This window comes from Mustela erminea, chromosome 18 (genome assembly GCF_009829155.1).
Source record: "Mustela erminea isolate mMusErm1 chromosome 18, mMusErm1.Pri, whole genome shotgun sequence".
NCBI lineage: Eukaryota > Metazoa > Chordata > Mammalia > Carnivora > Mustelidae > Mustela > Mustela erminea.
Genome location: NC_045631.1, coordinates 35,640,727 through 35,656,730, shown reverse-complemented (window position 1 = coordinate 35,656,730; position 16,004 = coordinate 35,640,727). Strand labels below are relative to the sequence as shown.

General features: G+C 39.2%; 1 protein-coding gene across 15 annotated transcripts in view; it reads right to left on the bottom strand.

Annotated features, from left to right (window-relative positions):
- MBTD1 (mbt domain containing 1) overlaps nucleotides 1-16,004 on the bottom strand; it is a 68,074-nt gene that overhangs the window by 15,101 nt on the left and 36,969 nt on the right. For 14 of the 15 annotated variants that reach the window (XR_004280913.1, XM_032322935.1, XM_032322936.1 and 11 more), the window contains 6 exons: nucleotides 7,109-7,226; nucleotides 4,345-4,479; nucleotides 3,965-4,053; nucleotides 3,517-3,751; nucleotides 2,847-2,902; nucleotides 2,404-2,508 (listed from right to left, as the gene is read on the bottom strand). Coding sequence is in view for 14 of the 15 variants with exons in the window: in XM_032322935.1 (XP_032178826.1) it covers nucleotides 2,404-2,508; nucleotides 2,847-2,902; nucleotides 3,517-3,751; nucleotides 3,965-4,053; nucleotides 4,345-4,479; nucleotides 7,109-7,226 (738 nt within the window). In the remaining variant the exon portion in view is untranslated. Of the gene's footprint in view, nucleotides 1-2,403; nucleotides 2,509-2,846; nucleotides 2,903-3,516; nucleotides 3,752-3,964; nucleotides 4,054-4,344; nucleotides 4,480-7,108; nucleotides 7,227-9,576; nucleotides 9,694-16,004 lie in introns of all 15 variants that reach the window. The other variant, XM_032322945.1, reaches the window with a different exon arrangement.

The window sequence follows — 16,004 nt, the reverse complement described above, 5'->3', positions numbered from 1 at the left end:
TGCTTTCCTATCTTGATGCTTTTGGGCACATCCTCTTTCCACAACGGTTTCCTCCCTGCATCTCTGCAGGGCTGTTTTTCCCAACGCTCAAGGTGATGTTTTCACCTCTTCTATAGAGTTTTCCCTGATTCCTCTGAGACTATGTGATCTCTCCTTTATTTGAATTCCATCAGTACTGTGTACCTTTCTTAAGTCAGAGTAGATCCTCAAACAAACTTCTCTTCATGTATCTTACCTTATTTTACAAGACTGTAAGCTTTTTAGAGTCCAGACCAAACCTAGCACACCGAGTATTAACTAAGCAATTCCTGAGTGAAGTCTGATGCTATACTCATTGGACACTTCATTCTCATTTCACGCAACAGAGCATGGTACAGTGGCACTGGGTCCCAAACCTGACTAACAGAATCACCTAGAGAACTGTATTTTTTTTTTTTTTAAAGATTTTATTTATTTATTTGGCAGACAGAGATCACAAGTGGGCAGAGAGGCAGGCAGAGACAGAGGTGGAGGCAGGCTCCCTGCTGAGCAGAGAGCCCGCTGCGGGGCTCGATCCCAGGACCCTGGGGTCATGACCTGAGCCGAAGGCAGAGGCTTAACCCACTGAGCCACCCAGGCGCCCCAAGAACTGTATCTTTTTTAAACAAATACATTATTGTGTGTAATACTTCTTGTGATTCTGACTGAGTAGTCTGGAGTAGGTCATGGAAATCTATTATTTATTTATTTTTAAAGGTAATCTTTTTTTTTTAAAAGACTTTGAGAGCGAGAGTGCATGCGTGTGGGCGCGGGGCAGAGGCGAAGAACCTCAAGCAGGTTCCATGCTGAGCATGGAGCCTGATGCGACCCAGAGATCATGATCTCTGAATCTCATGACCTTGAGATCATGGTCTGAAACCATGAGTTGGATACTTAACCAACTGAGCCACCCAGGTGCCCCAGAGATCTGTTCTAAATAATACTGGGTGACTCTGATCACTAGTCAGGTAAAGAGAAGAACAAAAGCTTGGAACAGGTCTCCTCTAGCTGTGTGATCGTGAGCCTGCGACATGGCAGCAATCATTACTGTTTTTAGTTCTTTTGGCTCAAGGCTTTAAATTGGGTTGAAATGCAAATAACAATTCTAGCTATACTCTTATATAAGCAGATTCTGATTGGTGCTTCTTCTTTTTTTTTTTTTTTTTAAAGATTTTATTTATTTATTTGACAGAGAAAATCACAAGTAGATGGAGAGGCAGGCAGAGAGAGAGAGAGGGAAGCAGGCTCCCTGCTGAGCAGAGAGCCCGATGCGGGGCTCGATCCCAGGACCCTGAGATCATGACCTGAGCCGAAGGCAGCAGCTTAACCCACTGAGCCACCCAGGCGCCCCTGATTGGTGCTTCTTAACCATGGCTGTAATGGACAATTACCTGGGGACTCAAAAAAAAAAAGAAAAGTCAATACCAGGGCCCCCCAACAGACTGATGAAATCAGAACAGGGATGGGTAGGCACTTAAAAGGTCTAGTCACTTTTATTTTGTTTTTTAAGTTTCCCAGGGTATTCATATTCTTATGCTTACTTGAATTGAGAACCAGTTGTCTTCTTTTTTAAAAATATTTTATTTACTTATTTGGCACAGAGAGAGACCGTGAGGGCAGGAACACAAGCAGGGGAAGTGGGAGAGGGAGAAGCAGGCTTCCCACCTAGGAGGAAGCCCGACGTGGGGCTAGATCCCAGGACCCTAGGATCATGACCCAAGCTGAAGGCAGACACCTAATGACACAACCACCCAGGCACCCCAAGAACAACTCTTCTAGAACCTTTCATAAACAAAGCTTCAGGAGAGAGGAACAAAGTAAGAAATAAAGTATTATCAAAAGAAGAAAAAAGGCACAAAAGGAAAAAAACCAGGAAGCTGAAGATAAACTTGGCCTTGTTACAATTCTGTATTAGATTAGCTTTGACCAGGAAGTAACTCAAATATTCTCTAACTCAGGATATACAGCTCCATAAATAAAGGCAGCAGACTCAAGATGAAAATCTTGACAAGCTATAAAAAACACTGATATGAAAACTGAAATTTATTTTACTAGTAAGTATCCTTCCCCCTGGTGAAGATCAAGATACATACTTTTATGTCAGAATGAGTATTTTTTTTTTTTAAAGATTTTGTTTATTTATTTGACAGACAGAGATCACAAGTAGGCAGAGAGGCAGGCAGAGAGAGAGGGAGGAAAGCGGGCTCCCTGCTGGGCAGAGAGCCCGATGCAGTGCTCTATCCCAGGACCCTGGGGCAGAGGCTTTAACCAACTGAGCCACCCAGGCACTGGAATCGAATGAATATGTTAAGGGCCTCCTTCTCCTATTACCTTAAACCCAATTCTTACAGTTGCATTTCTGAATTTGAAAACCTATAGTCTTACCTTTCTAATAGTCGCGACACATATTGTGGAAAGATTTAATGGGTCTATAGCTTCCAATTTCATTCCTTCCTTGAACCATTCCCCACTCTGGTCTACTTCTTTTACCTAAAGAATTACATGAAAGCACAGCCACTGTTACAAATATTATCATTCTAACAATGAAAATATTACCAATTTGAAAACACTTATCAGATGAAAATACCAAATGCCTTCTCCTACCTACCTAATATTATAACTCAAACTTCCGTTCGAGAATAGAGAGAACTCAGGCAAATAGAATTTAAGAAAAACTATAATCAATAGTTGTGACACCTATGGATCACAAGGTCTTAATTCCTTTTACGTGAACAAATGTAATTGTGATTTCCATAATGTTAGGAAAAAACCCACAACCCTCTTTCAAACCTAATTTACAAATGAGGGTTCTTATAAAAACTTCTTACCTTAGCAAATAAATGTGGTGGTGTATCAAAATGTCCATCCTGTTTCTTTGTAATATCTACAAGGAAAAGTTACATACTAATCTGTCAGCATTTGTGAGAAGACCAAAAACCACGTTTCTTTGAAGGTTTCAAACTCACAAGGTATGTATACTCTAAAACATGGCAGAAATACATGCCTTCTACATTTATGGTGAAAAATATCTTCTAATAGTCTTTCTCTCTTCAGAGTACATGTGCTATTAAATACATTCAGCCAGTCAGAATGCTGGTAATTCCCTAGTTAGGGAATCACAACTTTGGAGGTATGCTTTAATGTGTTTAGTATTAAGTCTAACCACATTTAATCTTGTTCTTTTGATTAGAACTGAATGCAAAGGGAAAGGCTACCTTTAGATCTTTCAAATGGGCTGGCTAGGAAAAGTGTTAAGACAACAAGTGTAGTTGTGACCAGAAGTGCATTATATTTGAACTGAGAACAAGTGGAAGGAACATAAAGGAGTCAGGACACTCCTATTCTGGTGTGAACCTTCCCTAATTAAGGCAGAATGAGCAGCCCAGACAACTAGAATGCTATTTCTGATCTCTGCTATTCTGTAGAGAAAAAATAACCAGATAGTACAATTTAGCCTCAATGATGTTTTCAACAGGTGGTCCTGTGACAGGTGCTTACCAGATCTTTTGAATCGATGGCCTATGCTTCGAGACCAACCGATATGATGGATTAACGGGCTGTGCATATGGCACCAGAAGTCATCTGTTCTATCTTCACTCTCTTCATACACTAGTCTTAATCTTCCTCCAATTACACTTTCCACCACTGCCACTCGCGTGCGACACAAATGCCTCTTGTCAACCACTTCTACTCTCATGCAAGGTTTGAAAGGATACTGCATACTCTCTGAAACCTTAAACAAAAGCAAACAAAGACTGTTCAGAATTCATGACAAAGGTCTACAGATAATCTCAATATTGTACCATTAAAAATACTGAGTGCACTCGACATTTAGCTAGATCATCTGGCTCACTAAATTAAAATAATTCCTTAAAAAAACTTCAGGCTATTCCTTTTTTAGAGCTCTCAATTGACACTTCAGTCCTTTCTAAGATCCTGTCTTTACCTTCTGTGAGAAATCGGGAGGAAGTGTTTTGGCACCAGTAAGTCGTTTCACTAGAAAAGCTTTCCAGTTTGTATACTTATGCTGAATAGCTAAAACAAAAGAAATAACCAGTTACACTTTAGCAAAGAGCAGAATTGCTTCATAAACTATTTTTTCAAAGCACAACAATTTCCCCTGTATTCAGAGTATTAAGGTTCTGTAGAAGAGTAACAAAAAAACCCCCAAAACAAACAGAAAAACCACAAGTATATCTTGCGAGCATATAAGATGTGAAACCAAAAAGTATTATCGTAATTTTGATATCCCTTGAATATTACTATGTGTGACACTGCATTGAAGTACAAATATTCAATTACAGTAGGGGTCAAGAGGCCACTTACTTCTAGGAGGGACAAGAGGCTTTCCACTGGCTGCACACCAGCCAACTGGATGGATGTCAGAGCCACAGACATTGCACCAGAAGTCCAGCCCAGGGTCATTTTCAAATCCTTCATATCTTAAAAGGGCATTGTAACCTGAAACCAACAAACCAATCACCACATAATAAGAAAATGCGATGAAATAGAACACGACCTAGCTGCTGGCAGTGGGTGTCAGATGTTAGCTGTACCCGCAGCAGAACCCCGTGCAGGGTGTGTGAGCAGACAGATGGCTGCCCATCCCCAAACTCTGACACTCCACAGAGCTGGGGGGCCGAGTGAGAACAGGCCCTGCTAACCAGTCCGCAGGAGAAGCCGCTGCTACTGGTGTACTGATCAAACTTTGAGAGCTGTTTGTGTAATGTCATTAGTTTAACTGTTTTTAGAGCTCGGCTTCCTCCCTTTTAATGTATTTTAATTTTACCCAGAGTTTCTTAAATTCTAGAAAAGAAATTCTTAGTGGAAATGGGGGTGGTAAAGTCCTACTAGAATGTGTAGTTTTGAAAATAAAAGAAAGAAGGTTATGGTAAGTCACAGAAATCCAGGTAAAGTAACATCTCAAAGAAACTGCTTGGTTGGGGTGCCTGGGTGGCTCAGTCTGTTGGGCAGCTGCCTTTGGCTCGAGTTGTGATGCCAGGTCCTGGGATTGAGTCCTGCATCGGGCTCCCTGCTTAGCAGAGAAGTCTCCTTCTCCCTGTCTCCCTGCCTACTTGTGCTCTTTATCTTTCTGTCTCTCTCTCTCTCACACACACACACCTTTAATTAAAAAAAAAAGAAAAAAAAAAGAAAAAAGAAACTGCTTTGCTTAGATGAATAAATATTTTGGGTAATTTGGCAATTTGGTTGTGGCTACCTCAAGCGCCTAATTTTTTCTGTCCTATTTATTTGGAAATAAAATGTGAAAATGCTAGGTAAAAAAGTTCAAAAAACACAAATAAATGTATATGAAAGGACTTAAAGACCGTACATACTAAGCAAACGGGAAGCCTTACTTCTTAGAAAGAACAAAAAGTGTATGATATATCCTGTTTATAATAAACCTTCTGTTGGTAACAGATTTCAATTTTATTTAAGGCCTTCAGGGGAATAAAAAAGGCCCAACAAATTTATATTTTGGGCAGGGAGCTAAGTTCAGTCAGCATTTTCATGTGTTAAAAGCTATGATGAAAATTTACAGCATTAAAACCTTAAGTTTTAAAATTCAGTAATTCATGGACTAAATTATGAGTTTGACAACTGTTCTTGAGTTCTAGTTCATGATTAACATCAGGCTCAATTCTAAAATGTCATTAAGGTGGCTTAAAAATGATACATGATATAATTAGATAAAACAGAAATGTAAAACTGGAGATGGAAGGTGTAAATAATTCTTGGATATTAAACACACTGATCCTTAGATCTATTTAAATATAACTGCCTTAAACACCTAGGACAGAAAGACTATGTTGTTTTAAATTACAGTGCAGAGAATAACACAAGCATTTAGAGAGTACTTGTATAGCTGGGGAACGTTTCAAGGAAAAGCTGGGAACCGAATTGGGTAAAATGTCTGTGCAAAGGCACAGAAGTGCTAATAGGCTCTGTGAGGGAGGAGGGAGAACTCGCCTTATCAGAACAGAGATAGCATTTCTGCTGGGAAGCAACCAATGGAGAAACTCATCAATAACTATAAATGCCAACCACCTCGATCCTTTAAGGACAAAGAAGTGATTAAAGATGCTTGAGCAGGAAAAAAAAAAAAAAGACGCCTGAGCAAAAAAATACAAGATCACCTTTAGTAAATCAAGTTTGTCTACAGTACGTAGCGAGCAGGCTGTTTGGGGGAGGATGGCTGGAAAGAGGACTAGAAAGAGTAGGATGCATCAGACTTCTGACTAACTGAAGGACAACTTAGCTGAGTGGTTGTAGGCCCCATCCCTGCGTCCCGATGAAGGACTACAGTGCCCTACTGCACCATTCACTGAGCGCCTCGTCATAAATGCAGGGAGCATTTGGCAGATGGCAGCTCATGGAATAAACGAGGTGTTATACTTCTGCATATCACCTGCCCACAGTGTCGAGCACAGGACATACCTAATGCATTTATGTGATAAGCAATAAGGTAGCAAAGGCCTAGGGGACATGGAAAGCAGTGGGAGTGAAGAAAAAGAACCCAACATAGAGGAAATTATCAACATTAGTTTACTTTTGGTATTACGGACCTCATCACTCTTCTTAGCACCTCAAATTTTTGTTACTTTTCCAAGTATTTCCCTACACCAGGGTGTGGCACACTATACAGTGGCCCACAGTCTGGCCTACTGCCTGATGTTTCTTACAGTCTGCATTTCAGAATGGTCTTACATTTTTAAATGGCTGAAAAAAAAATCAAACACAGAATAACATTTCATGACATATGACAGTCATATATAAAACTGAAACTTCAGTGCTTGTAAATAAAGTTGTCACTAGCACACAGCCACGCCTATTCATTTATGTCTTGCCATGGCTGCTTTCGTGATATGATGTCAAGCTGAGGAACCATGACAGAGCTTGTACTGCCAAAACTAAAATTATTTACTGTTCAGTTTTTTATTTAAAAAAAAAAAAAAAATTGCTACCCTCTACCCTATTACTACATTTCTTATTTACTTGGCAATATTTGTGAAATTTACAAATATGCTTTCTTACAAGTTAATAAAAACATAACTGGCATTTTCTGGTAAATTATTACGTGTGCTTTCACCTGCTAATTTTACAATTCCAGCAATCCAGAAGACTTTGGTAGGTAGGCTGCAGTCTGTATTGGGAACTTCTACTCTCACATTTTCTGAGATATCACCCCAGCAGGTCCCCATAGGTGCCTGTCATATAAAAATCATTAAGTTATCATCTTATTAACATAAAGCCCAAAACACATTTTGTAAAATCAGCATTCCCATCAGTAACAGAAATATTAAATTAAAAATGCCATTTAACTCATTCATTTTTCTCTAAAAATAGAGTTGTTATTTCCCTTTTCACAGAATTCTATTTGGAAAAAGCCAGTGTGAGGGACAAGCTTAAAATGAACAGAATTTCAAATATATTAGAATAGATCCATGCCAGCTTTGAAATTCAATACTGTCCTAATACAAGACCCGAGCAGCAATTTTTGTTAAAGCTATCACAAACTCAATAGATTTCACAGGACAAAGCAGAGAAACTTATCACTTTTAAAATATATGCTTAATGAATGCACTTTACCTTAACCTCTAATTTTAAAGGGTCTGTCCAAAGAGCAGAAAGAAAAATACTTCCAATCAGCAATGGGGTTTCCAGTAACAGGAGAAACAAAACTTAGTTATCCGTATTTTCAAATTAAGATAAATTCATAAAACAGAAATACAGTCTGTTAAAGTGGACATGTGGCAAAAGCACCAGCTAAAGTTATTAAAAAAGTGGAGTTGAAGAGTTTCTGGAGATGCATATCATGGGGCAAACTGTTACATAATTTATTACTTACAAACAAAGAGGAAACATTCAATGTTAGAACTGATAATCACTAGCCTCCACACTACTTGTTAGGATGCGGACTCAGAAAACTGATTAAATGAGTATCATGAAGAGATTTTCCCAAGTCTAACATGCCCAAATTACAATTTCCATTACATTTTGATCCTTAAAACTTGAGGCCATTTATAATTATATGAAGTTTAGGCAACGGTTAATTAAATCAAGTAAGTGAATTTAGGAATGCTGGTAATACTAAACAGTCTCTGTGGCTCTGACAATCAGCTCCTCATTAAAAATAATTTAGAACCTTGAACATAGAGAAAAGGATATCAAAGACCTGATCATATGAACAAATCAGGAAAAGACAAAACAGCTTCAGAGCTCAAAGATGACCAAACAAAGACATCTAGGAGTTACACGATCTAGCCAATTTGAACATTGGGTAAATGTCTTCCATGCAAGGCTTCTCATACTTCGGTGGATGCCAACCCAACAGAAGGGTTAGCCTAAAATAGTACTCAACCCCTATCCTCTCAACAGTTCATGACATTTCTGAAGGAGAGGAAGAAAAGGTCAAATAATCCTGAACTAGAGTACATCTGGGCACCAAAGACAGAATCAAATTATGGCTATTACTTTAAGTAGCACAAGCAACAAAGTACTTAGAGACAGCGGCCTATCTCAAATATTTGTGATTCTGGAAGGGTCCACGTAACTATCTCCCTGAACTCTGCAAAAAAACAATACATCTGTTATGACTAACCCTTTATGCTCTTTTTGAATTGAAAGACTGGACTCTTCAGGTTCTGCTATCTCCCCCTATATCACTCTAGACTGTAGGGCCATCCCTATTGCCAGCAGACAGGATCAGAAAAGGAGAGGCTGGAAAGATGATAGATAACGTAGGCTAAGCTAAGATGTATTAACATAAAGACCATGTTTTCATTTCTGTGAGGATGAACCAATTAGAGCAGACAGATGCAGCTGAATTTATGCTACAATAAGGCAGGGTATCCACCCCTCTTTGTTTGGCTGCCAAATCTTGTGGAATGGGTTTATTTTTTGTCGAGAAGAAAGAAGCCTGGTTATGCTGATAAATTGGAGGTTAGGTTGGCATACTGCTAAGTGAATTTGGCATAGAGCACTCCTCTCAGAGCTAGATAGGACAATTTCACCAACTTTTTTTTTTTTTTTTTTTGGGCCTTAACAATTATTTGCAGAAAATAGTTTTTAGTCACATTTTATTAAAGAAAATAAAGGGTCAATAGGCTTATTAAAAAATAAGGATAATATTCACTTTATTGGGGGATATTATGTTTTTGTCCCTACAGTCTGGATTGGTATAGGAGAAAGTAGCAGAAAGTGACATTTGTTCTTGCCTGTAAGGTTGTGGTTCTGCTAGGCCCTCTTAAACCAATCCATATGGTTCACTCTAAGAAACAAAAAATGAAGAAACAAAAACAACCAAAAAGAGCACCATAGTTTCTAAACAGCACGTGCTCAATGTGTTGAAATAATAAGGTAATTTCACAGATATATCTGCCCTTTTGTTTAAAATGAATACTCTTAATTGTGGAAGACGAAATGACCCAGGGCTTGACAGCCATCTTCATCCAAGTCATCTGTCTTCTCTTGCTGGCAGGAGGGATACCTCTGAAAGTCTGGATTGGCATAGCATGAACTAGCAGAACCATAATTTACAGGTAACAACAAATTTACCTTCCAGACTCAGGACGAGAGGTCCACCTCAGGCTCCTCCCAAATCAGGAAGATCTGCTTCACCACTTCCTGCTCCAGGGCCACTCGTGAGGGCTATCTGGGAGCGACTCTCCTTCCCTGCAAGGTAAGCTGTCATCAGGTCCTGCAGGACATGGCCAGATCCAAACACTGAGGGCTCCCCAGCACAAATGAATGACCACCTCCACCTGACTGTCGTCTATAAAAAAATAACTGGGTCGAAGTCTTATTTCCTGCACTTCAACAACATTCCCAGATAGTCCAACAGCCCAGATGGCTAGACTCTCAGAGGGCTGATACACTGTACACATGATGCCTCATGGCAGAAATACAGATTTCCCTCCACAGAACTGCCAACCTATTCTGATAACCACCCAAAATCTTCAACAAGTGGGCAGAAGTTAGGCCTGAAGCTGCACAGAGGTAACCAAGAAAGAATCTAACCCAGCGATGGTATGACAACTGTACAAAAAGCCACCAATGAAAGACTAACAGGCATATGAATATTAAGGTTCATCCAGTAGAGAAAGATGAAATACTTTTTGGCCAGAAAGGGAAGAAAACATTACAGGAAATTAACTAGACAGAAAGGAGAACTCCTAAATGCTATTCAGTGGAATTGGTTGGTTGAAATAGGAAAAAAAAAATGTTCCTTCTCCGGAAAGTCCACTCACCTTTTGATTTGAGACCAAAATCTACTTTTTGAGGTGGTGGCAGCAGGATGAGGGGGAGTGTGAGGAGAGCATGAAAGGAAAACGGGATGCGTGGGGTGGAAGCAAGATTAAGAATGGGAGAAGGCTATGTGTGTGTAAAAAGGGATAGGAAGCAGTGACTACTAATTTGAAAGGCGTAAAACAGCCCACCATTAAAAAAACCAACAACAATGTATTAAGTCAATACTGTTGAACAATCAGGAGATCAAATCAAGAACCACTTTAGAAAACAGACTAAAGTTAAAATAACCTAGACTATTTAGGCTTTCTTTAAAACATAAAAACATGACAGGTGATTTCTCTTATTCTAGAGTCCACTGTTTTCCTCTGCACGGTGAGACCCGTGACAGCTAATTCAGCTGGAGCACTAACGAGTGCCAGGAACTACCTGAAGCTTTATTTCCATTAGAAAGAAATTCTGCAATCTAGGATGACATCTTGGAGGTTCTGACTTCAGTGAGAAAGGACATGAGTACTTCAACTTTTAATGGAGTCCTGTGTATGTGTAATCTAGGCTAAGGGAAAAAAGCCAAAAAAATAATTTTACTTGAAATGCATTACTTTACTAATAAACACATACTTGAGAAATGGATCGTAAGTTTTACTATAAAGAGAAACTACTGTTACTGTATGTACACAAACAAAAGTACTTGTGTTTTTGACCTTAAAATCCAAAACACACTTGTGATATGTGTTGCAAAGAAGTGCAAATAACCTTACCTTCTCAAAACACCTGACTTATAGTTCAGGTGTTTAAGAGAGGATTAGAATGTATCATGTAAGTGATACCAGATATATTTGTGGAGGCAGTAAAGTCAGCTTTATTTTTTTTAAATTTTCAAATTTTTTATTTTTTAAAGATTTTGTTTATCTATTTGACAGAGAGATCACAAGTAAGCAGAGAGGCAGACAGAGAGAGGGGGGGATGCAGGTTCTCCGCCAAGCAGAGAGCCTGATGTTGGGCTCAATCCCAGGACCCTAAGGATCATGACCTGAGCCAAAGGCAGAGGCTTAACCCACTGAGCCACCCACGTGCCCCTAAAGTCAGCTTTAAAGTTATAGTATACATGTGTACAAAGGGCCTTTTTAAAAAAAACTAACAAAACTACAACTATTATCAAGGGAGAAAAAAGAAAGATGATTTCTGGTCTTAGCAAAGACACCAGAGTATACAGTCCAGTATCAAATGAAAGAAATTTCAAATCTGTAAGTACATGACTAAAGGTTTGGTTTATATGTTTCACATCCACTTGATAATAGCACATTTGGCTTGTGCTGTAACGTCTAGAGAGAAATGTTTTACTTAACTTTAAAAGGTGAGTCATGGGAAAAGGACTGCTTCAATTTAAAAGACTACACTCTTATGGGGGTGCCTGGGTGGCTCAGTGGGCTAAACCTCTGCCTTCAGCTTGGGTCATGATCTCAGGGTCCTGGGATCGAGTCCCACATCAGGCTCGAGCCTGCTTCCTCCTCTCTCTCTCTGCCTGCCTCTCTGCCTACTTGTGATCTTTCTCTGTCAAATAAATAAATTCTTAAAAAAAAAAAAAAAAAAGTAGCTGCCTTCAGCTCAGGTCATTGGGTGGCTCAGTCAGTTAAGTAGCATGCTCAGGTCATGATCCTGGGGTCCTCGGAGCAAGCCCCACATCAGACTCCCTGCTCAGGGGGAAGCCTGCTTCTCCCTCTCCCTCTCCCTACATGTACTATCTATCCCTTTGTCCAAAAAAAAAAAAAAACAACTTAAAAAAAAGGACTACAGTCTTTAAAAAAAATTAAGATTGCTTTAAAATTCAATGTTCTGCATACACACTGATCAACTGGCGGCTCTCTTGGGTTCAAACATAAATTACTAGAAGAAAATCACCTGTGAATTTCATGAATGTATACCGTACACCTAACTGGCATTGGTACTGCAGTAATATAGTGGATTTTTCCACAGTTAGGATAGATATGGATACTGCTTTTAGAGGCTGTGAAAAAACAGGAAATATATATTGAAAAAAACAGAAATATATGTAGATACATATATATGTGTATCTGTGTGTGTATAATCAGTCTCTGCTCCTGTACCTGGCACAAAGCCTTTAAAACCCTTGTAATTTTCTAAGCGATAAGAGCACTAAGAGCATCTTTTGTTCTTACACTGGTTTCTGACCCGGGTCCTGACATAGAGCTCCTCAATGGTTTGTAATCTCTTAAGTGATAGAAGCACCTTTTGTTCTAATGGGGAGACTCTGGGTGGGCTCTTAGATAGCCTCAGGATGGGACTGGTCACCATGAAGACGAGCCTATGAGTAGAAGCTCAGAACTCTCAGCCCCAGTCCCCATCCCCTGGGAAAGGGTAAGGGTGTGGAGACTGAGCTCATGACTGATCCTGCCTATACAATGAAAGCCTTCATCAGAATCCTAAAATAGAGGCTTCCCCCGCCATCCGGAAGTAGATAAAATCAATCTTAACTATAACTGTTAAACTTCTTGTAAGCCAAAACAGCATAAGGTGAGGAAATGCTTTTTGTTTCCTGAAAGCAAAAATCCTTTCCTGGTTTCTTTTGGTTGGTGACAGCAAGTACTAATGCAGGCCTTTTGTAAAAGTGGAGTAGTCTACAGCGGACATTTGGATAGTGAGGGAATCTGTAGATGGGGCCCAGAGAGCTTCTGGGTTGCTGATTACATGGGGCTGGTAGGAAGTGGCATAACCCAGAGAGAGCGGGAAGTTCCATGTGCCTTCTCATAACCTTGCCTCATGTATCTTTTCATCTGGCTGTTCACCTGTTATCCCCTTTATAATCAACTGGCAAATGCAAGGATTCATTTCCCTGTAAGCCATTCCAGCAAGTTACCGAACTCAAGGAACAGGTCATGGGAACCCTTATTTGCAGCCAGTTGGTCATAAGCACAGGTAACAGCTGGGACTTCAGATTGTTAACTGAAGCAGGGCTAGTCTTGTGGGACTGAGGGATATGATTAACCTGAGGAATATGATTAACTCCAGGTAGACAGTGTCAGAACCGAGTTGACTTGTCAGACACCCAGCTGGTGTTGGAGAATTACCTGATGTATGGAAAACCTACACATCTGGTGTCAGAAATACTGTGTGGTAGCAGTGTATGAGTAAAAGAAGCACAGGAACGTTTTCCCTACAGAGGCTTAATTAAAAACTATGAAAAAAAAAAACCCCAAAACAAAAAAATTTAAATTATGGAAAGAAGGTCAAAGCCCAAAACTGAAATATAATCCAGCTACTGAAAAAAGTAGCAAGAGTTTCATTTACAATAAGAGACAGATTAGATGAACTAGATGATTTTTAAGATATATTACAGTTTTGTGACCGCATGATTTATGATTAATTAAAAGTGTTATTACCTAATTCCGTGGTTTCCAACTCCTGAGACCGCCAGAAAAGGGGAAGCCAAGGGTCAGGGGCCAAGGTTTTGGCCACCCCACCCCATCCTTGCCAGGGCAGTCAGTGCAGCTTCCTCTTAACCTGACTATGTCTATTAGGGAAAAGAGTAATAATTCTGAAGCTTACACAAACAAACCCCCAAAAATCAAAAACCAGAAAAAAGAAAAAGTCTCAAAACTACCAAACTACGACCTACACAGGATGAAAGATTTTACTAGGTACATGGCAATCATGATACACAGATTGGAAGCAGGTATATTTAATAACAGCTGAGGCTCAATTTCCTTTGCTAATTATAAAAATGTCAACATTGCTGTAACTGAGTAACTCAGTGAGGCACTGTGAATAATTACAGCAACTATCAAAGAGGACACAGTCCTACGATATACTTCGTAGAAACTTTATTCCCAGAAGTTTAACGATAGACTGTGGAAAAAAAGAGATCCACTGCTGAAATCCTATGATTTTAAAACTAATCACAATCACACTTAAGTGCCAGGAAATATAAAGTGTTTGTTTCCCTATGATCCTTATTCCAGAAGAGGTTGGGTTATCTTAAAGTAGCAAGGCACTCAACTCAGGGCTCGGACACTGCTCCCAGCCCCAATTTTTGGTTCAATCAGAATAGTTCTGCTTCCATCTTACACACTGGATGTTTCTTAAAATTATGTTTGGAAAATAATCTCCTATGAGCAGGAAATGAGCCCCAACCTGTGCTCAAGTTGGGGACAAGGCAGAAGTGGAACTTAGAAGAAGTTGGCCTTACTGATCAACCAGTTTTAGGGCAGGCAGTTTGAGTCTTAGAACACTAGGAGATGGACGAAACAAGGCAGGGACTTGCGCTCCCAGCAGCTCCTGACAACAGACTTCCTAAAGCCAAAGCCAGTAACTCTCCTTGGAGGCCTAGAAAACTACCTGGGGGAAGAACCAGCTCTGAGGGATAAAATCAAGTGCAGCGTGAGATCTGACTAAAACCAAAGGGATTCAAGTGAAGATACTGGTTAAGGCAACAAAGCAAACTCATTTGTACTAAAATAAACTAAGAAATTATCGTTATCAGTCGCTTTCCTACTCAGTGAGAAAAAGGCAGTAAAGAAAGATGAGTGGAGAAGGAAGACACTGGGTGACAGATGCTTTGCTCCTGAGTGAGAAATGGGAGTGCACACAATAATGCAATAAGGCTAATAATACAATAAGGCTAGCTAGCTGCTTTAATCTACATGATAGAACGCTTTAATCTTAAAAAAGCCAAGTTGAAAACAAAACCAGTTTCATTATTATAGTAGAGATTTTTCTTACAAAGAACTTTAATAGACATGGACATGAATAAAATGTGCTTCTGGGATTTTGAAATGCTTTTTAAAAAAAATACCTTAACTACTTACATAACACAGCTTTACATGGTTTGTGGTATCAAAATATAAACGAACCCCAGAATACTAAAGACAGGAAAAGAGATAAAGGCTACTCAGAAGAGACAACAAATTTCCAGGTATCTGAGATGAAGGAGTTAAATTGTAATTGAGAACTTAGGCTGAGTTTGAGTTTCTCAAAAGCACAAAGAACTGTAGAGAGAAAGAGAAAGATCTGCTTTGCCGTTCTTTTCTGTTGCTGTTGCTATATATTTATTTAATCTATTTCACAAACGTGACACTACTATCCACCCTACGGTGAAGGATGTCACCTACTTTGCACTGGATAAAGTTATCTAGGATCCCACTTATACCACCAACTAAGGCTGAACACCTGTACTTTCAGGAAAGAAAACTAGCAAATTAAGGACTCAGCTTTAGTTTATATTTCTACCACAGCTTTCATATGCTCTGCCTTGACCAAGAGTCTGTATTGGCCGTGAACTAAAATTCATTTGAGTTTCCACAGCAAGAATTCAAGCTCAGTTTTGCCCACATGCTGTTATTTGAAAGTGAAGTCCTAACTTAAGAAAATGTTTAGTGTAAGCAAAATTTCATTCATTAATTTTCTAAATTCTCTTTTCTTTTTGTACATAGTAGCAAAGTTGTTGTTGTTTTTTGTTTTTTTTAAATAGCAGATAGAATCTTTAAATATAAATTAAACTTGTAGTAAGGTAAAAAAAAATTGGAGAGAAGTAATCACAGATCATTTAACAAGAAGGAAGAGGAGCAAAAGGAACAAAGTTATCTTTTGATAATGTTTTTAACTTAATTCTGAATTACTTCATATACTCTATAAGAATCTACTTGCCAAAAAGGACATCCTGCAAAGGGTTTTTTGGTATGTGTCACATATTTCAGCCCACAATGCTATATTACTAACAG